General features: G+C 40.7%; 1 protein-coding gene and 1 pseudogene across 2 annotated transcripts in view; one reads left to right on the forward strand and one right to left on the reverse strand.

Annotated features, from left to right (window-relative positions):
• LOC140530963 (uncharacterized) overlaps positions 1-25,866 on the reverse strand; it is a 67,290-nt gene extending 41,424 nt beyond the window's left edge. The window contains exons 1-3 of one of the 2 annotated variants that reach the window (XR_011976205.1): positions 24,838-25,866; positions 23,962-24,087; positions 13,973-18,327 (exon numbers count right to left, since the gene is read on the reverse strand). Coding sequence is in view for 1 of the 2 variants with exons in the window: in XM_072650127.1 (XP_072506228.1) it covers positions 24,838-25,441 (604 nt within the window). In the remaining variant the exon portion in view is untranslated. Of the gene's footprint in view, positions 1-13,972; positions 18,328-23,961; positions 24,088-24,837 lie in introns of those variants that run through there. The other variant, XM_072650127.1, reaches the window with a different exon arrangement.
• On the forward strand, positions 4,178-7,694 carry LOC140530962 (mortality factor 4-like protein 1 pseudogene; annotated as a pseudogene).
• Positions 25,867-27,205: the final 1,339 nt, after the last annotated feature.

A 27,205-nucleotide genomic window follows, 5' to 3' on the forward strand; every position in this document is an offset into this window, starting at 1 on the left:
TAAAAGATCAACATGAACAAGTTGGTTCTGGAAATGATTCTTAGACTTTTTTTTTTTTTACCCCCAGGGATTCATAGCTAAGCACTGAAAACCTCAACTTCTGCAAATTACATAGTATGAGGTCGTGAGAACTCTAATTAAAGTTGTGGCCTAAATGCCAGCATAGTTCACAGTATTCGTTTGCTCATAATCCTGAGGGGGGGGGGGGAATTGTGTGTGAGTTGTGGTTTTTCAAAGCAATTTACCTTCGTACTTAGTCAAAAATGGAAAATTTGAAAAAAAAAATTTCCAGTTTTTGTGGACTCGTAAGGGGTATACATTTGTGAGATTTTTGGTTTCTGGTAACTAAAAAAAGCATTGAACAATGAAACCAAACTTCTGTGAGTAGCAGATGGTAAAAGGAAGCACGGGGCCCCAGAACCACAGAAATGGAGGAGTAGCCTAGGAGCAACCCCGGACCCTGGGAAGATCCAGGTGCCAATATTGCACTGCAAGGGCAATTATTGCCTACAGTCTGTTAAGGCCAGGTTTCAGAAGTGGTAAATCAGTGGTGTTAGCTAAGCCGACTGACATCATTCTGTAGGGGCAGGGGGAAGTATGGAATAATTTTAAAGGAAGGCTTTGAAGACAGCTCTGAAGCAAGTTAGTGGACATGGTGGTTCTTAAACATCTTTGGTGCCTTTCCTTCTCTGTCAGTTCTTTATGACATGATGAAATATCCATTAGCTTAAGAGGATGCCCAGTATCTCCCTGAGGTAACTGTTTTCTAACTTGGGAAATGGAGGCACATAAGATTTGGGGCAAATTGGTTGATGACAAGTTGACTGACCAAAAACTCATTTGTCTAAAACTTCTTACTAAGGCTTATATGTTTCTCCTGAGAAAGTGTTCATTTCAGAAGTCTTAGTCCCTGACAATTTTATATGTGACTTGTCCAAGACAGAGTCTCCAAAGCACCTTACAAAACTTTTTATCCCAAGGAAATCAGAGGCAATTTCCATATGTATGTTTTTCAATCTACTGAGAAGATCTTAATGGAACTTCACTAAAGACTATATCCTCCTCCAACAATGTTTACTTAATAGATATAACCAAGGAAAAGTGCTCTAGGAAACTTTCAAATAGAAGTGTGTTTATAACTGAAGTGACAAATTAGAATTGTAGAGTTTAAAAAGAATAGCTCCCCTCCTGATTCTAGACGTCTCCATGTGCCACCGGCAGAGCTCTCTGCTCCTTTAGTACCATCTTCCAATTGGTGAGTTCCTTGAACTTCCATTTGAGGAAGCCCTAGGCCAGCCCCATGCTCACGCCTTCACTCCTCTTCCAGGCTCTACTTTAATAACTCTCTTCTTATAACTTCTCTTCAATGCCCTAGCCAGCCCTGCCTTTTCTGTGCCTCCCTCTTCGTAGCTTTTTAGCTTTATGTGCTGCTTTCTTCTTAAGGGCAGGGACTTCTGCTTTTAGTTTTTTCTTGCTTAGAAATTTGTTTTTCCTAGAACTTAAAGCAGTGCCTAGCACATAGTATGTAAGCACTACTTGTGGACCGACTCTATCATGATGAAATACTATTACTACCACTTAGTTCTTTCATTTTAAGAACAGTCTCCAAGTACCTGAGTGTAGAAAAACAGAAATTTAGGACACAAAACAACTAAGGTGAATGCATGTCTGTGAAGAAAACAAAAATGCAAAATCTCTTTGAAGTAAAGAATACTTTCTTCTCTCTTACCACCCAGCCTAGAAGTTTCCATAACAGTACTAGGTTTCCAGATATAGTAGTAGAGAAGTGGTCTTAAAACTACAGTCAAGTAGTTGGACCTCATAGTTCACATCTCCAAGCAGCCATCAACTGGACTTTTTTGGTTGGGTTGATGTCTTCAGCTATTTTAATGAACAATTTTTGCACATTCAATTAGAAAAGCTTTAAGTTAAACCAACTGGATTTTAAGACAGTCAAAAAAATCACTGAATTGACTTTTTTAACCCAAAGTTTTTGTTTTTGTTTTTCATTTTAGAGATAGACCCTTGACAACTGAAGTAACTAAACACTCGCTCTCTCATTTTATGTTTCTTGTAGAATCTTATAATCCTTGTGTTAGGAGTGAACTCAGAGGTGATCTGACTCAACTTGTACTCAGAGTAGCAAATCCCATTTACAATGTCCCTGACAGATGGTCATCCAAACCACTGTAAAATCCCCAGTTATAGGTTGGAGCCACTACCTCCCAAGGCAGCCCATTATATTGTTAGACAGCTCTCATTATTTGGAAATTTCTTTGATTATAATTAATAATAATGACTAACATTTATATAGTATATAATGTTTGCAAGGCGTTTCACATGCCATCTTATTTGATACTCATAACAACCTGGTGAGGGAAATGCTATTATGATTCCCATTTTACAACGGAGGAAACTGAGGCTGAGGGAGGTTATGTCATTTGTCAAGGGTCCTACAACTGGCAAGTGTCTAAGGCAGGATTCAAACTCAGGTCTTCCTGTTTCCCAGATCCAGTAATCTATCCACTGAACCATCTAGCTCCCTCTGAATATGTGGAGTAAATTTTACTCCATGAATGACACCCAAGTTTTTTTGTTATGGTCACAGACCACAGGATTTTAGAGGTGAAAGGAAGTTTAGAGTGCATCTCGGCCATGCCGTAATCCAATACAAATACATGTCCCTATCCAGACCTTCCATACCTTCCCTACCCCTTCCCCACATCTCTGAGTTGATAGGCCAATTGTAACAAACAAAGAGAGTTAGTGATGGAAACAGGAATGGTTACAAAAACAAAGTTGTTTGTAGGTCACAAAAAGTACAGGTTAGAGGTGCTAAAGTCAGGGGAACTCAGGAGGTCTTTCTTAGGTGAATCTCTCTGAGAAGATAAAAAAAGTCTAGGTTTGATGAAGAAGATCTAGGCAGAAGAGAGGGGCAGGGGAACTTTTGGATCAGGGGTTGAGAGATTAGGGAGAAGGCAATTTCTACCTGAAACTAAAAGATTATTCTTGAAGCCAAGCAAGAAACCTTACATGTGGGAAAACAACCAAGTAGGGCAACCTGGGAGTAAAATGGACAGTTCAGCCCTAATGTGATACCCTTGGGATATATTAGCAACCACTACGGATATGCAGGTGTATTTTGAGGGTAAATTCACAAAATATAAACTCTCCTCCTCAAAGATGGAACCAAGATATTTATTCAGATACCAGAAAGCCAATTCCACCATAGTAACAAAGAAGTTTGTACACATTACCAGTAGAGGGAGGACCACCTTCCTTCCAGCAGGCTTCCTTAGTTAAAATCATTCCCTCTCTCACCCAGGCTAGCTGCTCTGCTCTGCTCTGCCTGCTGCCTCTCTCTCAGCTCCACCTCACTCTCTCTTCCTGCTGCATCTTTGCTGCTCCACCCTCCCATCATGGGTTTCATGTGACTCAGGCTTCTGACTGAGCCACAGCTCAAAGCTGGTCACATGGGTCTAGTAAGGTGTAGGGAAGATCTTCAAATTACCTTAACGTTACACTGCTTTGATCAAAAACAAGACTCTTCTTATTGCTTAGAGCAGAAAATACAGAATGCCTGGCATTTAAAGTCTTCCACAGTCATGCTCCAGTGTATCTTTCCAATCCTATTTCATACAACTTCTCTTTATGAAGTCTATGTGACAGCTAAATTTGATTACCAGTCATTTCATTTTCTTTCTTGCCCAACTTGGTGTTGGACCTCATCATCTCACACCTGGATCACAACAATATCTTACTCATTTTTCTCACTTCTCAAGTTTCTCCTCATGCCAATCTATCCTCCACTCATCTATCAAAGTAATCTGCCCTAAAGGGCAGTCCTGCCCATGTTACTCCCCTTTTCAATAAACTCCAGTAGCTCCCTCTTACCCCCAAGATCAAATATAAAATCCTTTGTTTGATTCTTAGAGCCCTTCACAAGCTGGCCCCTTCCTACCTTTTCAGTCTTCTGAGTTCAAATCTGGCATCACAGTCACTCCAGTCTGTCTGCCTCAACTTCCTCCTCTGTAAAATGGTAAGATAAGAGCACTTATCTCCCAGGGTTGTTATGAGAATCAAATGAAATAATCATTGGAAAGTGCTTAGCACAGTTCCTAGCACATAGTAGGTATTTAATAAATACTTGTTTCCTTCCTCCTTCTCCTCATCTCTTTCTTTCTCTTTTCCTTCTTTTCTCCTGTTCCTTCCTTCCTTCTTCCTTCCCCTTCCTTTTCTCCATCTCTCCCTTCCTTCTTTCACTTATGCCATGATCTAGCAACATGGTCCCCTTATTGTTCCTTGCATAAAATACTGCATCCCCCCAACTCTTTAGAGTTTCACTTACTGTCCCCCTCACCTAGAACATACAACCTCCTCATCTGTGTTTCCTGGCTGCCCTGACTTGAAAATCTCAGTTAAAATTTCACTTTTTGCAAGAAGCCTTTTCTGCCCCCATCTTTTAATGTTAGTGCCTTCCCTTTGAGTGCCCTCCAGTTTCTCTTGTTTGTACATAATGGTTTCCATGCTGTCTTCCACCATAGATATGAATTTCTTGAGAGCAGGGACTATTTTTGTCTTTCTTTGTATCCCCAGTTCTTAGAATGGTACTGGAAGCATATACTGTAACTGTTCAATAAACACTTGTTGACTTAATTTGACTTGCATTCAAAGGTCATTCCTCTACACCCAGAATGCCCCCTTTCTTTTCACCTTCCCCAGTTAAAATTTCTCCTCTTCATTCCAGGCTCAACAAAGGACCCCTCCTCCAAGAAACCTTGTTTGATTCCTTCACCTGAAAGCAACCTCTCCCTCTAAATTTTCCAAAAGCACTTGATCTGGATTTCCTCTTTGTCCCTTTCATGGTCTACAGGTATCATATTCTTTTGTGAATATACTTTATCTTTTCCATTCGACTATAGGATTCCGGAGGATAGAAACCATCATTTTAAAAAAATGTATCCCAAGTACCTTAAATATACCAGGCACTGGCTAAATTGTTGAATTTCATTGGGATAAAAAGAGGTAAAAGCTCTGTGGTAACACTCATAGACAATTAGATCTGAGAGGCTCTAGTTCAATACCCGCATTCCTCAAATAAAGAAACTAAGCTCTGAGAAGTGGTTTGTTCAAGGCCATGTAGCTCATTAGTAGCAGAGCCAGGACAAGAGTCCAGTTCTTTGGTGAGATTAGGGCTTCTCAGGTGAAGGTCTTTGCAGGATAGTTAATTCTTTCGATAGCTATGGCAGAATTTATTTAACTTAGATATTTGGCCATATCTGTGATCTCATCAGTGTGAGAATTTCTTCCACTGTTCTCTTTTTCCACATACATTGTATTTAACCTTCTGTTTATTTTTAAAGTTTTGTATCAAGTTATTTTTTATTTTAGAGAAATTGAAACAAAGACTTTAAAAATTGCTACATAAGTGCCAGTCAACAACTCCTATTAATAAAAAGCCCCAATCCCTAGAGTACAGATTGCTGACTTTGAAAAAAAAATCAGGGCCAAATTGTGGCTGTTCAGGGTCAAAAAATGCAGTATCTGAAAAACAGAGAGAAAATATTACAATGATACATTAAAAGGGGTTTTTTTTTGTTGGTTTTTTAAATATATATAAGCAGTGAAGTCCTAGCTGTTCCTTGTCCAAAAGTTAGCATAGTAAAGTTAAAGGAATGTTGGATTTGAAGTTAGAGGGGATAGGTTCAAATCTCAGCTCTGCTATTTACTAGCTCTGGTACCTTGAGTAAGGGTCTTAGTTTCCTTATCTGCAGAGAAGATCTAAGGCTCCTTCCAGCTCAAAATCCATGCTCTGATCTGGGTGGGGGAGAGGCCTTGAAAGCTTGGCCTTATTGTTTCTGTTATTGTTTTTGGTTTTCACCACCATGCAGAACAGAGCTGGGTAGACAGAAAAGGCATTGCTGAGCAGCGTGTTCTAAGATTCTCGTGGGAAACAGGAATAACACCTTCTTACTCCCTAGGACTGTGCCAGCAGCCGCAGCCCCGGGGGCCACAGCCCGTCCCTGAGCCCAGCCAGGCCTCACCATGGCACCCAAGCAGCCCCCGAAGCCCGAGTTCCAGGAGGGTGAGCGCGTGCTCTGCTTCCACGGACCGCTCCTCTACGAGGCCAAGTGCCTGCAGGTGGTCACGGAGGACAAGCAGGTGCGCTACCTGATCCACTACAGCGGCTGGAACAAGAACTGGGACGAGTGGGTCCCCGAGAGCCGCGTCCTCAAGTTCTCCGAGGCCAACCTGCAGAAGCAGCGCGACCTTCAGAGGGCGCACCAGGAGCAGCGGGCGCGGGGGGGGCCCCAGGGGCGCCGGGGCAGCGCGGGGGCCGCGGCCTGGCAGCAGCAGCAGCAGCACGTGGAGACCCTCTTCCAGAACATTCGTATCACGCCCTCCACCTCCTCGGCCACCTGGCAGGCCCCGAGCCGCCAAACCAGAAAGGGCAAGCAGAAAACGGGCCCGGGAGAAGGGGCCAGCGAGGCCAGGGGGGGCCCCCCGCCGCAGCAGAGGAGAAGGGCCCGGGGCCCCCCCTCTGCCCAAGGCGCAGCGACGTCCGCCGCGCGCGCCCAGGCCCAGGTCCGCATCCCCGGGGAGCTGAAGCCGCTGCTGGTGCGGGACCAGGACCTGGTCACCAAAGCGCGGCAGCTCTTCTCCCTTCCGGCGGAGAAGAACGTGGACTCCATCCTGCAGGAGTATGTCGCGTACCAGAGAGCACGCGGAGAGGCGGATAACACGCAGTACGCCGCCGAGGAGGTGGTCGCGGGCATCCGAGCCCACTTCAACGTCCTGCTGGGCACCCAGCTCCTCTACGAGTTCGAAAGACCCCAGTACGCCGAGGTCCTCGCCAGCCACCCAGGTGTTCCCCCGTCTCAACTCTACGGGGCCCCGCATCTGCTGAGACTCTTTGTTGGCATTGGGGCAGTACTGGCCCGTTCACCTTTCGATGACAAGAGCCTGGCGTCGTTGTTCAGCTATCTGCACGATTTCTTAAAATACTTGGCAAAGAATCCGTTTGCTTTTTTTAATGCCAGTGCGTACAAGGATGCTCCTCCTGAGTATCACCAAAAAGTGGCCCGAAGGCATAGCCCTATATAAAATGTTTGGGTTTATAAAGGGGTTTTGTTAGCTCCTGAAATTGTGTTTGTGTATGGCAGGACTGACAATTGTTTCCGTTTGAAACTAAGTGACAGGGTAGTCCCTTCTTTAAAGAGTTTTTGCCAGTATATGAGATAATGGATATAATGAGGGACACAGGGTAGGATGTTTCATCGTGTAACTGAAAAAGCTTGCTTGAATTCTATGATTCCGTCTCTTTAACACTAAGAACTTTTATAATCTATGTTAATGAAAAGTGATAAAACACAATGATTTGTGGTTTCAAAGGCTTAAATCATGGGGTCCAGTTGGGGACTCTTTTTTATTTTATTTTTTGAAGCTTTAAGTAAATATAGTCCCTTTGTGAAATGTGACTGTGTTATTCATAGACATTTCTGTTTGCCTAGATTGAGAAAGAGTGATAATCTTTTGTGTGTGTGTATGAGTTTTGTATTCTAATGAATATTCCAACTTTCAGAATGCTATTATTGTATATCTGTGGTTTTCTGGGAAATTTGGTCTTGCAGGAGCTATTTAACAAGTTCCCCCCCCCCCCCCCACCAAATTAAATAAAAGGGGATTGAACTAAACCATCACAGAGGTTCCTTCCATTTCTGATGTTCTGAAAAAAAAAAAAACCCACCTAAGTTTGTTTCTTTTTCTATAAGGAAAAAATGAGGATTTTCTGTTTCTGATCAGTTGAGCTTTACATGTGGTGAGCTGCCTACAATATACTGGCAAGAGCAGAATTCACGTCAGGATTTAGTCCTGTGTAATAAGGAAGGAAAGATTCATTTATTAAGCGCTTAACTTGTGCCAAGTACTTTCTAAGTGCTTTACAAATATGATCTCATTTAATTCTCAGAACATCATAGGTATGTAGAGGCACATATCAAATTAACTGACACTAAGGGTCATTAAAATTCTTGTTTTGATCATTTGTAACCAGCAAGAAATCATCATCACTACCACTGATTTGCAAGGCACTTCACAAACAATATTTCATTGAATATTCACGACAACAGTGGGAGGTAGGTGTTATTATCACCTTTATTTTACAGTTGAAGAAACTGAATCAGAGAGAGGTCAACTTGACCATAGTCCCACAGCTAGTAGGTGTCTGAGGCCAGATTTAAACCCCATTCTTCCTGACTTCAGGTCTAGTGCCCTATGCACTGCACACATGTATTAACAATTCAGCATTGTATAAGGCTTTAAGGATTACAAAGCATTTTCTCTGAGGTAGGTGGTACAAAAAGTTCAGGGTGTCCCAATTTTGAATGTGTAGAGACTTGTGGGGCTTTCTGGGTTAGTATCTATGAATAAACTGAGTCAGTCATCATGCAATTATTAAGTACTTTATCTATAGAGTCCTGGGTCTGGATTCAGGAAGACCTGAGTTCAAATGTGACCTCAGTTACTAGCTTGGTAAGTCACTTAACTTATGTTTGCCTTAATCCACCGGAGAAGGAAATGGCAAACCACTCCGATATCTTCATCAAAGAAAATCTCATGTATGGTATTGGCATGACAGGAGAGTCAGATGCAACTAAACTGCTGAATAACAATGGGCACCAGGCACTCACTGTCCTAGAGCTGGGGAAACAAAGAAAGGTAAAATGGCAGCTAGCCCCTGCCCTTAAGGAGATCACAGTCTAAGGAACTCAAAAAGTTTCTTGCTTGGGGTGGCTCAGTTAGGTACTTTCAGAGCTGAGACTTAAACCCATGAGGTCCTAAATCCAAAGTCAGAGGGCTTCCACTAAACTAGCATTTGGTGTACATGACCCCACATGTCAGAGTCATGTTGAAGCCTCTTTATTTGGTCTTCTGGAGACTACCTTTTCTTACCTAAATTTCAGTTAGAAAATAGTTACAAAATTGGAGACAACACAGACGTGGTCCTATATAATAAAAAGAATATACTAAATGGTATCATTGAGACACTCCTCAAGAGGAACTTTTGAGGATTCTTGTGTCTACATAGTTTCCAGACAGGCCACAGAGGAAACTGTCTCAGGGTGAAGGCTCCAGCAGGGGAAGGAGATAACCCATGACTTTATTATGCTGTTGTCTCCCTTTTTTGAGTTTGCATGCATTTTCTCATTTAAGGTTTGCAAAGCACTTTATATGTGTTAGTTAGGTCATCTTATCCTCACAACAATTCTGGCAGGTAGGTGCTCTTATTACCTGCCTTTTTACGTTTGAGGAAACTGAGGCACAGAGGGAAGTGACTTGCTCAGGGTCACACAGTTGATGACTGTCTGAGGTATTTTAGCTGAGGTCTTAACTTCATATGCAGTACCCCATCCACAGTGTCATCTAGCTGCATAGTGAAAGCTGGTGCTTCTTCTTCTTCAAAAAAAAAATCTCACGGCTCATATAATAAGTTTCCAAATTAATCAGTCATAAAACTATTTAAAATACTTAAAATCAATCACTATCCTCCCCATTGGTCTGCCTCAGTGTCTTTGAAGTACGGGGTGAACTGTGAATCCAACAGTAGACAATGCCAGGAGCACAAGATATATTTGGGTGACCCACAAACACAGCCCCAGGAGCCTAGATTTTTGAAGACTAGAGAAGAAACCTAAATGGGACAGATGAGAAATACTCCTATACTAACTGTTAAACTTCCTGAGGCTATATAGGACATGCCAAATTGGTTCATTTATTCATTCACTCATTCATTCATTAAAGCTTTAATCAGAGCATGCAAAGGGACTGTCACAGCTGACTAACATGGATGAATTTTCTGGAGCATGTATAGGTAATCTTTGAGTGTTCACACAGTGCTAGGAACATCATAGATGTTTATAAACACTTGTGGATTAGAATTTTTGTAAATGTTTTTAAGTATCTGGGCTGCTAGGTGGCGCAGTGAATAGAGCACCAAACCTGGAGTTAGGAAGACCAGAGTTCAAATGTTGCTTCAGAGGTTAGCTGTGAGACCCTGGGCAAGTCACTTAACCATATTTACCTCAGTTTCCTCATCTGTAAAATGAATTGGAGAAGGAAATGGCAAACCACTGTAGAATCTCTGCCAAGAAAACCCCAAGTGACATCATGAGGAGTCAGATACAACCAAAAAATGACTGAACATAAAGTATCTACTACATGCATGCAAGGAACTATGTGCTAGGGACCAGGGAACCAAAGATAAAAAATAGTTCCTATCTAAAAAGACACCTAAGGGGATTTGATATGTATACAGATAAATAAAAGACAAGGCAGAGTATTAAGGGCTAGAGGATGTACAATATGGGGGTTGGTGTGACTAGCTAGTTTATCTGAAAAAGGTCTGGGGATTTTAGAGGACCACAAGCTCAATATAAGTCCACAGTGTGACAGCGATAACAAAACAGTGATTGTGATCTTATGCCACCTTGAGAGGCTCAGCCTTCAGAACAACGGCAGTGAGAGGAGTCATTCTACTTGGCTATGGTTAGCCACATGTGGAGTCTTGTGTTCAGTTCTGCACCCCACATTTTAGAAGAGCATTGTATATGTGGATTAGTTGAAGAAACTGGAGATGATGTTTAAGCTGGAAAAAGAGATGATTTCAGAGGGATATGACATCTATCGTCACAAAATAGAAGAACAGTTGTGTGCATGACTGGATTTGTTTTGTGTAGTCCTTGATGAAAAGATTAGGAGCAGTGGGTGGAAATTGGAATGATGAGTTAGGACTAATTTAAGGAAAAGCTCTCTTCCCATAACAGCTATATAAAGGTAGGTAGAATGGGCTGCCTCAGAACAGCTAAGTGGCACCATAGTGGATAGAGCACTGAGCCTGGGGTCAGGAAGACACATCTTCCTGAGTTCAAATCCAGCCTCATACACCTATTAGCTGAGTGACCCTGGGCAAGTCATTTAACCTGTTTGCCTCAGTTTCCTCATCTATAAAATGAGTTGGAGAAGGATATGGCAAACTACTCCAGCATCTTTGCCAAGAAAACCCCCAATGGGGTCATGAAGAGTCAGACACAGCTGAAACAACAACAGAAGAGGGTTCCCTCCCATTAGAGGTCTTCAGACAAAGGATGGAGAACCTCTTATCAGTAGGGATTCTTGAGGGAATTCTTTTTCAGATAGGAGTTAGACAAGATGACTTTCCAGCTCTGGGTGGTTCAATGAGATCCAGGAAAATTTGATCCACTTTCTGACAGTGGAATCAAGGAAGGATTTCACAGAAGGCAGGGGGTATTTTGTTTTTGTACCCTCAGCTCTTTATATATATATAGTAGAAGCTTCCTTCAATCGTCAAATGATTGAATCAAATTAGAAGAAGTCCTACCTGAGCCTACCTCTGAGGGAAGGAAAGCATTATGGTTGGTATAGATGAACAGGGCATGAGGGATGGCCTAAAAGAATGTCATCATAAATAGCTCAAGATAAATTCGAGACTTATTTTTAAATATGTCATGATAACATTTAGCATCTATTTTAAAACTTTTCGTAATGTTCATTACAGATAATAGCAATGAACTCCTATCATCTCCATCCCAGGATTAAAGATGAAGCATATGAGAATATACTTAGGTCCCCTGGGACCATGAGCTCCTAGTACCTCCATATGGCCAGGTTAAGAGGAGATATGATATGTGGTGTTTATAAAGTCCAGTATCCTAGGTTATCCATGGTAAAATTATGAAATGGGAAGGCAAGTCTTTATTACTTATTGAACTCTTTCCTTCATTTGTTTCCTTCAGTGACCCTACATTCCAGGCACTCAGCCTCACGTCACCCACCCCCTTTCCCATAGTCAGTCAATCAATTAATAAGCATTTGGCTTCTCAGGATCCTTTACTATAGAGCCACATGCTGGTTATACTTTTCTTAGGTTCTATAGCCTTTCTACGTTATTCTGTCAAGGTTATGTCTCCTGCTAGGAGTCAGCTCACATGTCACTTTACTGCCCTTGTGACCTTGGACAAGTCACTTAACCTTACTAGGACTCAGTTTTTTCATCTGTAAAATGGGGAGGTTGAACTAGATAATGACAATAACTAGCATTTATATATCACCTACTATGTGCCAAGCACTATGCTGAGTGCTTCACAAATATTATCTCATTTGATCCTCATAACAACCCTGAGAAGTAGTTGCTATCCCTACTTTACAATAAAGAAAACAATTTTACAATTGAGGAAACTGAGGCAGATAGAGCTTAGAGGGTTTGCCCAGGTTCACAAGCTAGTAAGTACCTGACACTGGAGTTGAACTCAGGTCTATGTGACTCCAGGCCCAGGGCTCTATCCACTGTGTCATTTAGCTGTCTAATAATATGTATATTATTATAGCAACCTTCTGGAAATAATGCCTTAACCCAAAAGAATAACTCTAATGTTGGAAATCTGAAACAAGCTGCTGGGCTAGGAGGGAGTGGGTCATAGAGGAGGTGATATATTTTTGGGAAATTAGGTCTTTACCATCCAACAGATAATAGCACATAAGCACTAACATAAGCACTATTGTTTTCTTCCTGTTAAATTCTAGGACTAGTTCATTTTCCATAGGTAGCGTCTGTCCTACAGAGATGTACTGAAGGCCTAGGTCTTTGGGTTACCCATCTAGCTACATCTAACAGGCTCAGTCTTAACCATGGCTTTGATGCTGAACAACCCCATGGTTAGCAGAACAGCACTCACCTTGAGGGTAACTGCTTCCTCTCCCAAAGGCTTTTTAGTATTCTGCCGGCTGACATTATAATGCTATGCCTAGACCAAAAAGTAAGAGGCTTTTTTTTTTAATAAAAAGGTCAAAGAGGGTTCTTCTCTCTACACACGAGAAAGAATATAGGGCTCTCCTCAGCTTGGGGGTAGGTTCAGGGAATGGAATCCAGCTGCTGTGAATTCTCTCAACACCTTTTGAGGAAGTGAGATAATTTAGCAGTTGAGCAAATTGCCCAATATCACACAGTAAGTCAGGAGTCAAATCAGGCGTCCTGACTTTCAGTGCTTTTTCCTCCCAGTTATAAGGGAAAATGAAAAGAAGCAGGTGACCAGTTAACATGCTACTTAAAGTCTTCATATTCAGCAAAAAAAGAAAAGAAAAAAAAGAAAGCTCCATGGGCATTGGAAGGGCCAAATATTTTGGTTTTTCTCTGATTCAGCTGCAGTTATGTAGAACCATTCATGAACATATGGATGAAGGTTTTATTTAGAACACCTAGATTCAATGAAGTGTACCAGCGAGCCAGGCCTAGCAAGAGTACAGTCAAGGAGGTGGTGACCACAGGTGCGGTCCTTTTAGGGCACAGTCACTCTACCGCCACCTGCTGTCCACTTTCATGCCTGTTGATTTCACTCCCTACTCTTGGGCACATCAGAGAGTCCTCCACTCCCACCAACTAGCGGGGAGGTAAGACAGCTCTGATTTGGGGCTTTATTTCTCTTAGTATCTTCTCTATTGTGATGCACCTAGTAGGTGCCAAATATTTATTGAATGCTGAATGAAGGGGTGAATGATGCTGCTCTGGTGGTAGTAGGAAAGTAATTTGATCTGAACAAATGAGGATAAATGGTTAATCTTGGTCCAGGACCTCAGGATGACAAAGAGGGCTTGAAATAGCCTTGAGATGTACCCTAATATTGGAGCCATCTCCTTATATGGACTCTGTTTGATTCTGGCCTCCATTCAAAACTGTATTGACACTAGGGTATTGTCCTTTCAAATGTACATTGGGGCAGAACAGAATCCCTTGGCTAAATGCAATTTGTGACTGCAGTACACAGAGAAGATGAAGAACAATGGCAGATGTTATAAATTAATACTGTATTTCTTGCTCGTACACCTTCTGGCTAAGTTGTATAGACCTTGTGGTTTTTAGCTGCTGATACTGAAAATATTTCACTTCGTACAAGTTAGCAATCATCAACACATCAGGCTTTATTTTAAACAGAGTTTTAGTTTCATTTCCATTTTACAAGATTGAAAAGGAAAAATGAAATAATAATGCACCTGTTTTTCACAGAAGACATTATTGGCCATTTTATATTATTCCATTCATACCAATGACATTCTTAGGATGTAAATAATGTCACTGTCGTTTTACAAATAATGCATAAAAAACCTGAGGCATAGAAGGGAGTGAAATGGCAGACAGATGGAGTCCCACAAAAAGTGAAGTAACTGATACAAATTGGTCTCAGCAGAGCTAAAACTAGGTTGCTTTTCATTTTTTATATTGCTTCAGCTAAACTCCTTATTAAGCTACCTTGATTCTGAAATTAAAATGGAAAGTATATTAGTATAATGGAATATACCTACAGAGTTAAATGAATGAAAAAAATATTAAGTGCCTACTATAATGCTATACAGAGTTAAATAACAATGCTGCTTACTTTCATGGATACTTTCACTGATCTCATTCATGTCGGTATTTCCTCCAGTGATAGAGAACAAAACCCATCCATATCTTTCTCTCCTTAGCAGCCCTTTATCCATTTCAGATCTTGTTAAAGAACGTGGATGTTCGTGCTGTATGCAAACTGATCTTCTCTAGCTTCTATAGTTAGCACAATGTCTGGTACATACCCAGGCGCTTAATAAATGCTTGTTAGTTTATTGATTAATCACCTCCTTTCCTGGTCACATATCTTGTTGACAGTATCTTTGTTGCCAAAATGCTGCATGTCGTCTGTGCCCACTGTACTTCTTTCCTGTGAGTGATCCACAAATCTGATCACTCAGAGATTGAGCTGTTCCATGATTTCTAGTCATATAATAGCTTTGTAAGGATAATTATGTTAAAAGGGTGGGATTTTGTTTCAAGGAGAAGGTTGGCATTGTTGAAAATACTACACAATTTCCCAGATGCAATCCAGGTTATTCTCATCTTCCTGTTAAATTCTGGGACTAGTTTATTGTCCATATGCAGTACATATCTAATGTACATATAAGGAAAGACCAGTGCTGTGGGCTGTCCACCCAACTACATATAGTCATCTAGGTGATAGTATTCTTTACCTACTTGGTAAGAAGAACCAAGATTTTTGGGTCAAATGCTTCTGAATGTTTATACATCTCATTATGGAGGCTCTGCAGAATTCTTGATGCAATCTGTACAATGTTCTATACAAATATCACCATGTTGATGAAATTCCTCTTCCATTGGGAATCTGAATTTTAAGTCATCCATACCTATCGCAAACACTTTTGCTTGCTGTGGACATCAGAGAACCCTCAAAAAAGTTATCTTGTCTATTAATGAATCTTGTATGATCTTTACACACGTATAGGAGACAATTTGAAGGAGAATCTGTGAAGTAGCATTTTGCTCTACTGTCAAATCATAGTCAACAAACAACAAGCACAGTGATCATCCTGGGTTCTCTACACCTTCCAGTCAACTGAAGAATGATATGATCTACTATAGAACATTATTAGTGAAAGTTTGCCTGTTTCCTTTTCATATTGTCATCAAAGATGGGCCTGTAGTCAGGAAGATTCCTTTTCCTGAGTTCAAATCTGGCCTCAGACACTTACTAGCTATTTGACTCTGGGCAAGTAATTTAACCCTGTTGGCCTCAGTTTCCTCATCTGTTAAATGAGCTGGAGAAGGAAATGGCAAACCACTCCAGGGTCTTTGCCAAGAAAACCCAAATGGCATCATGAAGATTAGATACAACTGAAATTTGTAGATTTTGTAGAGATAAGGAAATAGCCATGGGATTAGTGACATCCTCACACTTGGGTTTTTTTTGGCAGTCATAGTACCTGTGATTTTTCCTATCTATTTAGTCTTTGGTCTTCTTTCAGATATTTTAATAACTGATCTTTCAGTACCTTTAAATTTATAGAGTCTCCATAATGTATCTTCTTTGTGCACACTTGGCCTGGCCCAGCCTCTTTTTCAATTATTTTTAGTGCTATTTCTATTTTTTTATGTAGCACATTGGGGACTATGATGTTAGAGTTCAAATGTAATAGTTTCACTGTCACTGATGCAAAATATGGTTCATTGTAGACAACTTTACAGACTGTTTCCATATTTTATCTGGTTTCTATTCTCTTTAGAATTTCACCTTTAAATGCTCTTTGAATGATCTGGCTTAACTGGGTCTCACATTAAGCTTTCTATAAACTTCTTTTTCCTTTGACCACTTCTAGGTATTTTATGAAATGACACTGTTTCTAATCTAATAATTGTCTTCTATCCTTACATATGAGATTTCACAACTGAATTTATATTTTATTAATTATATTGACTATACTAAATTGGTGTTGCCTTGGATTGCTATACCTCACTGCTTGGCAAGGAGATGAATTGTTGGCTGGTTGATCTAGTTTCTAGTATCGTTTCCCCTCCTCACTGTGGTGACTTCTTTGTGTTGATGTCTGTTCCTTTATCCATTTTCCATTCTCAATATCTGGTTTAAATAGTCTACCTTGGAGCTGTTTTGATTACATTTTTTTCTTCCTTCTTATGTGGTGTTGATTTTGTTCTTTGCTCCATTTGATAGCTTGTCTATATATAAGCAGCTATATCGGAAATGACTCCCACATCAATAACCAGTCATTTCCTGTCTTTCAAGATACAACCAACTTCATATTTTGTGAGGTTATTCAGAGTTTGCCATATCTAGCATCTACTAACTCTCTTCTTGAAAAAAGAATCAATGACATATGGGACTAATATTTTTCTTTAGTTTATAAGCTTTTAACCTGTTTTGTTTCTTGATGCTGAGCCATATTTTCTAGTATATTTTTCAACATATTGTTGTTGCAGAATTTCTCTTCCTCCTCATACTCTGAAACAAAAAGTCATTGGGTCATGGATTTTGAACAGGAAGGGACCTTAGAATTTTTCTATCTCTGTCCTCACCTCTACCTCATGGAATCCTGGATTTCTTTCAAAGTTTAGCTTAGGCACACACTTCTACATGGAACCTGTCCAGATCCCTCTAATTCTTAGTGCCTCCTCTATCAAAAACATTAACTTGTATTTATACATATTGTTTTCCCTAACTGAATTGTTAGCTCCTTGAGGGCAGGTACTTTCTCTTTTTTTAATTTCATATTCCCAGTTCCTAAAACAGTTTTTGGCACATAGTAGGCCCTTAATAAATATATTTTTAAATTGAATGATCTAGTTCAACTCCCTCATTTTTTAGATAAAGAAACTGAACCCCAGAGAGATGAGACTTGTCCAGGGTTGCAAGAGTCGGGATTTAAACCCACATCTTTTTTATTTCAAATCTAATGATTTATTTATTATACACTCTGCTTCTTTTGACAGCACTTTCAGAGTCCATCTTTCTTTTCTGAGATGTTTGACATTGAACTTTCTTCATCCTATTAGCAAATAAGCTACAATTATCTTCACATTTGTTTTTTCTCATGCTCATTATGAGAACAAAAATGTGAAGTGATCAGGGGCTCCATAGAATGATGCTTCTTGTTGCTTTTGGACAAACAACATAACCAACTCCATCAGCACATTTATTTGCCTCTCCAAGAAAAACCTGTGAGCCATTCTTCCATTTAGTTGTAACTTCCTGGAATCTTCTGCTTTCCTTTATAGTGCAAATGTCAATATTGATGATTCACTTCCTCCAGTGGTAGGTCAACAAGTTGGTAATTGGATAAAACTCTTCCATTTAGAGTTAGATTAATGTTTATAGAGGATCTAAAAACTGATTCTTCCTACTGAGTACTTTTCTGCTACCCTGGAGAGGATAATATGGATGTAAGACCATTTTGTACTTTTCTTTATTTCATGGGTTGTCTTAGCCAAAAAATTCATCAGCTGGTAGCCGGTCTATTGATAAGCCTCTCCATACTTAGCTAGGCTGATCCTGGGGACACAGATATAACAATACAAGAAATGCCATAGGCAGAGCATAATCAAGTTGATTAAGCACATATTTATTAAGTACCTGTTATATACAAAGCACTTTGTTTGGTACTAAGAATACAAAGATAACAACGAAACAGCCCTGATACTCAAGGAGTTTATGTTAAACTGGTGGATACAACTCATGGACAGAGAGGATAATATAAGATGGTTTGAGGAGGGAGATGATCAGAAAAGGCTTCATGTAACAGATGGGACCTGAGCTGGGTATGAAAGGAACCGAGGGATTGCCATACGAGTGTGACACAAAATAAATGTCATGAGTTCAGGCTGGCTGGAGAATCCATCGTTGCCTGAAGAGATGTGGGAAGACTTCAAGGTGAATGTTCATCTGGACTTGAAGGATGTAGAGGCTCTGAATAGGGCTAGTGAAATGGACAGAACATCTTGGGTAGAGGGAATGGTGCGAGCAAATGCATGCAAGTACAAATTGTGTCTGGAGGAACAATAAGGAAATTAATTTGACTAAAAAAGACAGTCTGTGTACTAGAGTAAGGAAAGATAATGTTAGAAAAGTGGGCTGAGGTTTGCTCATGGAAACCCTGAATGCTAAACTAAAACATCAACACTTCATCCTACAGGCAATGGAGAGTCACTGAAAGATTATGGGTATAAAGTAACATAATGAAATCTGTTTTAGGAAGATTAATCAAGTTCAGAGTATTGGATGGATGGATGATGAGATGAGCCAAGAAAAAACTGTAGATGGGGAAAATAATTATGAGGCAACTACAGTAGGCCAAGGGTAAGATTATAAGGACCCGAATTATAGTAGTAACAACAGGAACATAAAAAAATTTAAATGTGAGAGATATCGGGGGGAAAAAAAGAATAGGACTCGTAACTGATTTAAATGGTGGTGTCTTCTTAAGATAAGTTTTAAATGTCTGTCCTCTGTTATAAAGCTCATTATTGAATGCCACATTAAATGAAATAGATAGATGGATGGATTGGATAGATACAGAGATAACAGATTTAATGATGGACTCTAAATATGACCTTAAAGATATGCTCCTTTTGTCTTTAAGCATGAGAATAAAAATTGATGTTTATTTGCTTTTTGAAGTTCTAGTTGTTTGGAGAAAACCAATCATATGAAACCACCAGTGATCAAGAAGAAAAATAGTGTCAAGTCAGTGTTGTATGATTTTATGGATGCCATACTGAATGACTGTCACATAGAGACATATTAATCTATACATTAGATGATCTCTTAGGTTTCATGATACTGTATCAAAATAGTACATTTCATATGGAAATATTCTTAGAATGAATAATTTCAAAGGCACATTATATTGTTTGATTTATAGTTTCCATTTTATCTCAAGATTTGCTTCTTCCACAAAGCCTTCCTTGACTTTGCCTATTCATGGAGATCTTATTTTAAATTTCCTTATCATTTAAATATACAAACCTTCCCCTCAAATTCCTACCTTGGCTTTATGGAACCATTTTTTTCATATATATACATATATATCTATATAGATACACATGTATATCTATATATATATATGAATTCTACTTCTCTTGTATATTCCAAAGTATACAGTGTGGTACTATGTGGGTACCAGTTGATCAAATTAGTTGGTAGCTATGTGGCACAGTTGATAAGAATTCTAGTCAGGAAACCTGACTCCAAATCTTTCCTTAGCTGAGTGACCCTGGGCAAGTCAATTAACTTTTCTCAGCCTTCCTTTCCTTACCTGTAAAATGGAGCTAATAATATCCCCTACCTAACAGGGTTCTAAGGATCAATATGTAAAGCACTCTGCAAATCTTAAAGCACCACATAAATGTTAGTTATTACTACTACTAATAAATGCTTATTGAATGAATGAATATCCATTAGAATGTGGTTTGAAAGACAATGTCATCTTATTTTCTATATTCAGTCAAAAGTCAAGTGGTAAAAATTATTTTGATTTCTAATTTAAAATATATATACACACACATATGTAAAATAATAAAGAGGCATTGTACTTGAAAGGATCTTGAACTAAGAAGACATAGGCTCTATATCAAAGTAGGTAAAATGTAGTCAAATATATGTTCAAATAAACACAAGAAATAAAAATTGTGATTCCTATGAAACATGGATTGATAGTATCAGAAGCATAGAACTGAAAAACATCCCAGTGACATGATCTGCATGTACAATTGTGAGAAAGTGAATAATAACAGGGTATAGCAGCACTTGAATAAAATTAGCAAAAATATATCCAATTATTTTAGTTCAATATATTTGTTTCTTATTCTGGTATAGAGAACTAATTGTCATAAAGTAATCTTCTGCTGGGCAGAGAACATACTACTCATTTCACTGCTTCCCCCACCATCCTCTAAGCAGTGTCAATGCCAATGCTTTTTCTCTTAGCATTCTGCTCTCTGTAGCAATAAGGACTTTTCCAAATATCAGTGATAAACTGAGAATCGAACTGGGTTTTCTAAGAGGTTACCACTCTCATTCTTCCAAGTTTCCTATTCTCCACTGTTGAGAAATGGAGATTAGGCAAACCTTGTGAGCTGTTATTGAGGATGTTGAGAATACAAGGAGGTGGGAGCACTAGAAACTGGTTCCCCTATCATCTTAGTTATCACCAACTGACCAAAGGTGACAAGATGGAGTCAGATAGAAGGAGAAAGGCAAATTCCTATTTCTGTCAATACCTGGGGCTTAAAAGAAGAGCTTGATGACTCATAATGACAAGATGAGGTGATGGGTATTACTCATCAAAATACTTTGATTCAACCAATATTTATTGAGCTCCTGTTATGGACAGTATGCCATGCTAAGCTCAGGGGGAGTCAGAAGGTGACACAAAAGTGACTAAGGCACAGACTCTGTTCTCAACAATATTCTAATTTAGTTGGAGAAATAAGAAAAGTCCACAAATAATTATAATTTAGGAAATGATGTGCGTGATAAGAGCCCTAAGTGTCCTATAGGGATTCAGAGGAAGGGATCAAGTCTAAGTGAAGAGAATAAGAAAAAGCTTCATGAGAAAATAAAATTTGTGGTATGACTTGAAGGATGGTGAATGGAATTTTGATAGGCAGAGATTGGGGAAGGGCATTCCAGGAATCTTGGGGTACTATGACAACTCAAAATTTAGTGGAAGAACAAAACAAAAAGGGGAGAAAGATTGTATTTTTCCTCAAACCAAGTTTGTTCTAGACTCAAATCCATGGGAATCTGCATTTTTTTTTTATTCATTCAAAGTTCAAAACTTTTGAATCTTTTCTGGAGTGTATCAATTTCAAGTTTATGTTGAACAGCTTCTTGTAAAGAGTTCCACAATTTAGTGCTCTCAACTGAGAAAACCTGTTCTTAATAACAGGAAATGATCAACTGCTAAATTCCATAATGGAGATGGCCAGTAGATTGTAGACTATGAACTGGTTTCTGCAAAAGTGCAGATTCCCTGATAATAAACATTACATTAGGCTCATGGCTAATATCTGAAACCCTAAAATCTCTAAAGCCGTAACTGGAAATTATATCCTATTCCAGATAGCAAAATTATTAACTTTTCAAATAGATGGTAAGTATCTTGAGGGCTCAGCTCATATCTTCAATTCACTTAGGAGCCAGCCACTTTACCATCCTCACCAAAGAACTTGGATGTGTCATAACTGTTGATTGGAAAATTGGGTGATTAAAATTTTATGTTTCTGAGCCTGCCCTTTTTACAAATAGTTACCTTTGCTTTAGCTAAGGGCACTGAGACATAATACACTTAAAGTGATCGTCTGGCAATTAACACTAAAAAAATGATGTGTCAGGAGTCAATTCTCTCCCATTATTACTCCTCCCAAGGCCTTCTTGAGTAGGATATTAGAGTATAAAATTACATGCTAATAAATATGACTAGATCCAGATAAAGTTGAAAGCACATGACAAGAAAGGCTTGGTCAGATCAATGATGTCTCTTAAATGTTAAGCTAGAAGGGAAGTTGGAAATTATCCAGCTCAAGTCTCTCATTCTACAGATGTAGAAACTGAGGCTCAGGAAGGTTAACTGAATTGTTTAACAATGAGCGGCAAAGCCAGGGCAAGAACACCAATTTTCCTTCTTCCAGACCAGTATCCTTTCCATTTATTCATACAATTGATTTCAAAAGATCTTTTTCTTCCCTCTAATCAAATAAGTGCATTATGTCAGAACTACTTACCCATGTATAAAGCACAATGAGTTCAATTCAATTTATTAAACAAATATTAAATACCTACTATATGCTGAGTAAAATGCTAGGAATTGAAGGATACTGAGATATACTGATGACTTAGAACACACACATGTGTATTATATATGCATACATGTATACATATACATATATACATACACACACATATATATATTATATATATATATATTTGGAGGGGGAAACATCATTGTTGTCTTAAAATATTTGAAAGATTGTCATTTGGAAGAGATATTAACCTTGTTTTTCTTGGTCCTGGAGGGAAGAGCTAGAACCTATTGATTGCAAATTTTTAGCTCAATACAGGGACATAAATCCTAACAGAACTGTCTAAAAATAGAATAATTTTTTTTGAAGGGGAAAGGTTGGGGGAAGCTACTAAGTTCCTCACTGGCTGACTCCAAGTGAAGGTTGAATGAGTACTTATTGGTTATGTTTTAGAGGGATTCATACTTCAGGTATAGGTTGGACTATATTACCTCTGAAATTCTTTAAACTCTTGAGATTCAGTGTAAATTGCCCTTTAAGAAACAAACTGGGGGCAGCTAGGTGGTGCAGTGGGTAGAGCACTAGCCCTGAAACCAGAAGGACCTCAGTTCAAATCCAGCTCAGACACTCAACAGCTATGTGATCCTAGGCAAGTCACTTAATTCCAATTACCTTTTTAAAAAAGCAGAGAGAAACAAACTATATTTTTCAAAAGTATAAAAGTTAAGGCACATGGAAATGTTTTCACTCATCACAGAAATCTATTTTCTTTTCTTCATTCAAGGCCTGGATCATGTGCCACCTTCTTTGATCTTTTCAACGAAAAGTGATATTTAAATTTTTCTTATAGCACTTCATCTCTTACTTTTTCCCCTTGTCACACTATGGGCTATGGGTTACAACATCCTGCCTTATGTTCAGCTAATTTGTGGACATGTATGATGCTCTTTATTAATTATACAATTATATATATACAATATATATGTATTTATATACGATATGTGTATATATATATAATATATATATATACTACATATAATTATACAATTATAAACATTGTAAGGGAAAGGACATTGTTGTTTTTCACCCTTCTGTCTTCAACACTTAGCATAGTTGTTTGCTGAATATCCTCCCTGCTTGGAATTATCTCCTTCCAAATCTCTATTTCCTGGCGTTCCCGACTTCCTTCAAATCCCAGCTAATAAATCCTATAGTCTACAAGAAGCCTTTCCTGATCCCCCTTAATTCCAGTGCCTTCCCTCAGTGATTCTCTCCAATTTATCCTGTAGATATCTAGTTTGTAGATAGCTGTTTGCATGTTGTTTCCCCTACAGAGCTGTGAGCTCCTTGAAAACAGGGATTGATCTTCCTCCTTCCCCCCTCTCTAGCACTTAGCACATTGCCTGGCACAGAACTGGACCATAATAAGTGCTTACTGTTCTGCCTTAATTTGCACATATGAGAAGCTTAATAAACGTTTGTTGAGTTGACTTGAAAGACAAGAAAATAGCTTTGGTAAAGTCTTATCCCACTTCTTACACCTGGATCTTAGTTTCTATAGAATGAGGGGGTTGGACTAGAAAGCTTTTTTTAGCTTTGGATCTGTTATGCTAAGGTCCTGTAATGAAGACAAATAAATATTCCTTGACAAATTAAGTAGTCAACCTCACCAGTCTAGTCTGCTTGTCTATAGCCAAGAGACAAATAAAGAAAACCAGAAAGGAAAACAATCAGATTTACATAAACAATCAGGAGGCTATACAAAAGCAAGGCAGCGTTTAAATAATGACGTTCATTTTAATACTCACCCCTAAGATACTTATCTGCATCAAACATAGTGACTAAAGTAGAGGGAACCTGGCCTTTATAACCTCCAGCATTTGCTTTTCAAGCAGGGATTTGTGTGTGTGCGTGCCTTTGTGCTGCAATCAATCCTATGTAAAATGTAGGGATGAGACATAAAAATGCTGAGATTTTTGGTTGAAGGATATTAGAAACAGATAATTGTAAAAAATGTATTAACTGCACTGATGAGGGATATAATATGCTCCTATGGCTCCAGACTATTCTTAAATACATTATTTTTCATTCTTGGGTGTCTTAATTCCCTGACAGTGTAGGACAGTGGGGCTGAACTTGTTAGCGAGCAGCATTTTTAAGTCCCACTGGACTTGGGATGTGAATCTGTGAGGCTGCTAGGGGTTAGGAAATATAATAGTGAAGGAGAATTCACTCTCTCTTTTGACCCAAAACATGTTCTAAAGGGGGTCGGTGAGGCTCTTCTTATCGATTGTTTAATAGCACCAAAGGCTGTTTCCTTCAGGCGCCGGGCCAAGAGTGTCATTTTCGGGGCTAAAGTGGGCTTGGGCAGATTTCCCATCCCGTCCCCTTCCCTGGTCCTGTGCAAGGCAAATTAGAAACAAGTGTAGCAAAACTCAAGCCTCAGTCTGGAGGAATCCGGGCTTTCCTCCTGCTAGTCACCTAAAGCGCCAGGGCTGATGGGATAAGATGAAACTGACGAGGAGGCATCTCAGGCCGTGAATCATTGCCTCTCGTGGTCCGGCTCCGGGTCCAAGCTGGAGGGCTCTGTGTCCATGTTGGCTGGGCTGGCGGTGAAGACCCGCTCTCCCCGGCAGCCCCCTCCCTCCTCCCTGCCCGTCTCCCACCTGGGTCGCCCCACTTACCGCGGTCCCCGAGGTGGGTGTCACCCGGGGCAGGCGGCTCCGTGGGAGCTGGGCGTTTGCCCCCAGCCCCCGGGTACCGGAGATGGGCTTCCTCCCCTCCTCCCCCTGGCGCTCCGGCCGCGGCCGCCGCCTCCTTCCATGACACAGCAGAACGGCAGCTGCTGCAGCAGTCCAAAGCCAGCGGCCCGGGAAGCGCAGCCACGCAGGGAGGGCGGGGGGCGGAGAGGAGCAGGAGGCGTAGAGAGGAGGGGAATCCCCCGCTCCCTGCCCACCCGCGGGGGAGCCTCCAATGAGAGGGGGCATGGGCAAGTGGGGTCACGACGGAGGAAGACCCGCTGGAGGAAATTCTGAACGGGAGCCTCAGTACGAGATGGGCTATCTTCGTGGGAAATGGTGGTGGGCCAGGGAAGTGGGAGAAAGACGACGCTGCAGGGAAAGCAGAGAGGTTCGAGGACGGGTGGGGGCGAGGCCGAGGTGAGACCAGAAGGTCTGGGAAAGGATGTGGCGGGGGAGGAAGGGGAGTGGAGAGCCTGGGGGGCCCGGGTGAAGATGCTAGCGGAGCAGGTGCTCCAGTGTGGTGCCAGAGGAAAGAGAAGAGGGACATAAATATGGAAGGAAGAAGGCATTAATGGGGCGGGGGGGACCTGTGGGAACATTTCAGGATATGAAGTGGTGCAATGGAAAAGTTTTATCACTGATAAGAAATGGGATAAGGACAGAGGCAGCCCGAAGGGAAAGTGGGGAAAGGATGCTCAGAGTTCCTTCACCTCCCTGTGTCGGCGAAGTTTTACATAATGCCGTCTGCCATCCAAACAGGGAAGTTATTACTTCTCTCCTACGAAATGCCCAAGACATCACAGCCATGAACTTTCGTGTGTGCGTATGTGGGAGGATAAATGTCATTCTTTCTATAAGGTTTGGAACTCAAGTTATGGGAGAGGAATAAAAGGTAACGAGAAATCTGTGGTCCCCCAGGATAGAAGAAAGCATATGAAACTGCACTGCCTCTGTCAGCGTAGACAGCAAAGTCTCCGTTGATTAAAAGATTGCTTCTCCATCTTTTTTTCTCTTCCTGCCCTTCCTGCTTCCTGCACCCACCAAGTTAGAACACATTTTGAGAACTAAAATGTTAACTTCAGTTAAATATTGGAAAATAATGCGTCAGAATGATGAGATTACTGAATACATTCTTCACTGTTTGAAAGTACATTCACAAAGTACATTTTTTAGTAGAAATATTGCTCCCTATATCTAGTATATATGTATATATATGATTTTACATAATTTTAATATAATCTAGCATGAGATATTTACATAAAATGTATTTCCAAAATGGAGTTTCATCCCACAAAGGACCCCCCCGCCATGGATTTTACAAATGGAACGCACTTTCAACTGGCCTGAAAGAAGGTGCCCAGAAAAATAACTGAAAAAAAAAAGTAACACCTTAGTTTCATCTGTACCTTCCGGGTCATATCTGAGAACTTTGCTTCCTGACACAAACAAGTTTTTACTGCTGTCAGCACCCAAACCCTAATTTAGCTGCGGAAGAGAAAAACTGCATTGCCTTTTGCCTCCCTCCTCCTGCATCATCGGCACAGTTACCGGGGGGATTCTAATTCTAGAAAGCTTTGGGCTGGTGATGGGCTGGGTAAGGATGCGTTCAAGGGAGCCTGGTTCTCAGGGCTGTCGTCTTACGGTGTGGTCGTCGCTGCTCCGCCACAAATCACATGGGAGTGACGGAGGGGGAGCTAAACTCCTGTTTCTGCTTTATTTTTTCATTTTTCAGCCTTTTACCATGACTCATATCTGCTGGGGCACTCATTACGGCTGGGGAAACATAAAATAGGAAACGCCGAGATGTCATGTCGAGCGGCGTGTGGGTTTTGTGAATGTCGGAAGGACTGAAGGCAGCACGGCGCTTTCTTCTGGTCGGTGGCATCAGCCGCTCTCACAAGAGAGAGAAGAAGGGCCCCCGGGGGTCGGCGCGCCCCGGCTCGGAGCCCCTCGGGAAGGCTGCGCGGGGGGCTGGGCGGGTGGCGCTGAGAGCGGCGCTGCCGCTGCCGCCGCCGGTCCTGCCGCTGCTGTTTTTGAGGCTGGTGCTGCTGCTGCAGAGTCACGTGGGAGTCCCCTTTAAGTTTCCATAGAGAGGCCTCTCCGGTGTCACATGATGGACATGATATAATGAAACAACATTGTGGAGCGGAGAGCATTCGGGGAGCCCAGGGCTACGAAAACAAGTGAGTGAGGAGAGGTGGGAGGAAGAGAAACTACGCCACCTCCCCTGCAGACCGGCCCACACGCAGCAGCCGCCTCCGGGATGAGGAGGCGAGGGGAGCGTCGTGGGGGACGGGGGATGGGGCACCGG

Source organism: Notamacropus eugenii, chromosome 3 (assembly GCF_028372415.1).
Source record: "Notamacropus eugenii isolate mMacEug1 chromosome 3, mMacEug1.pri_v2, whole genome shotgun sequence".
Taxonomy (NCBI): Eukaryota; Metazoa; Chordata; class Mammalia; order Diprotodontia; family Macropodidae; genus Notamacropus; species Notamacropus eugenii.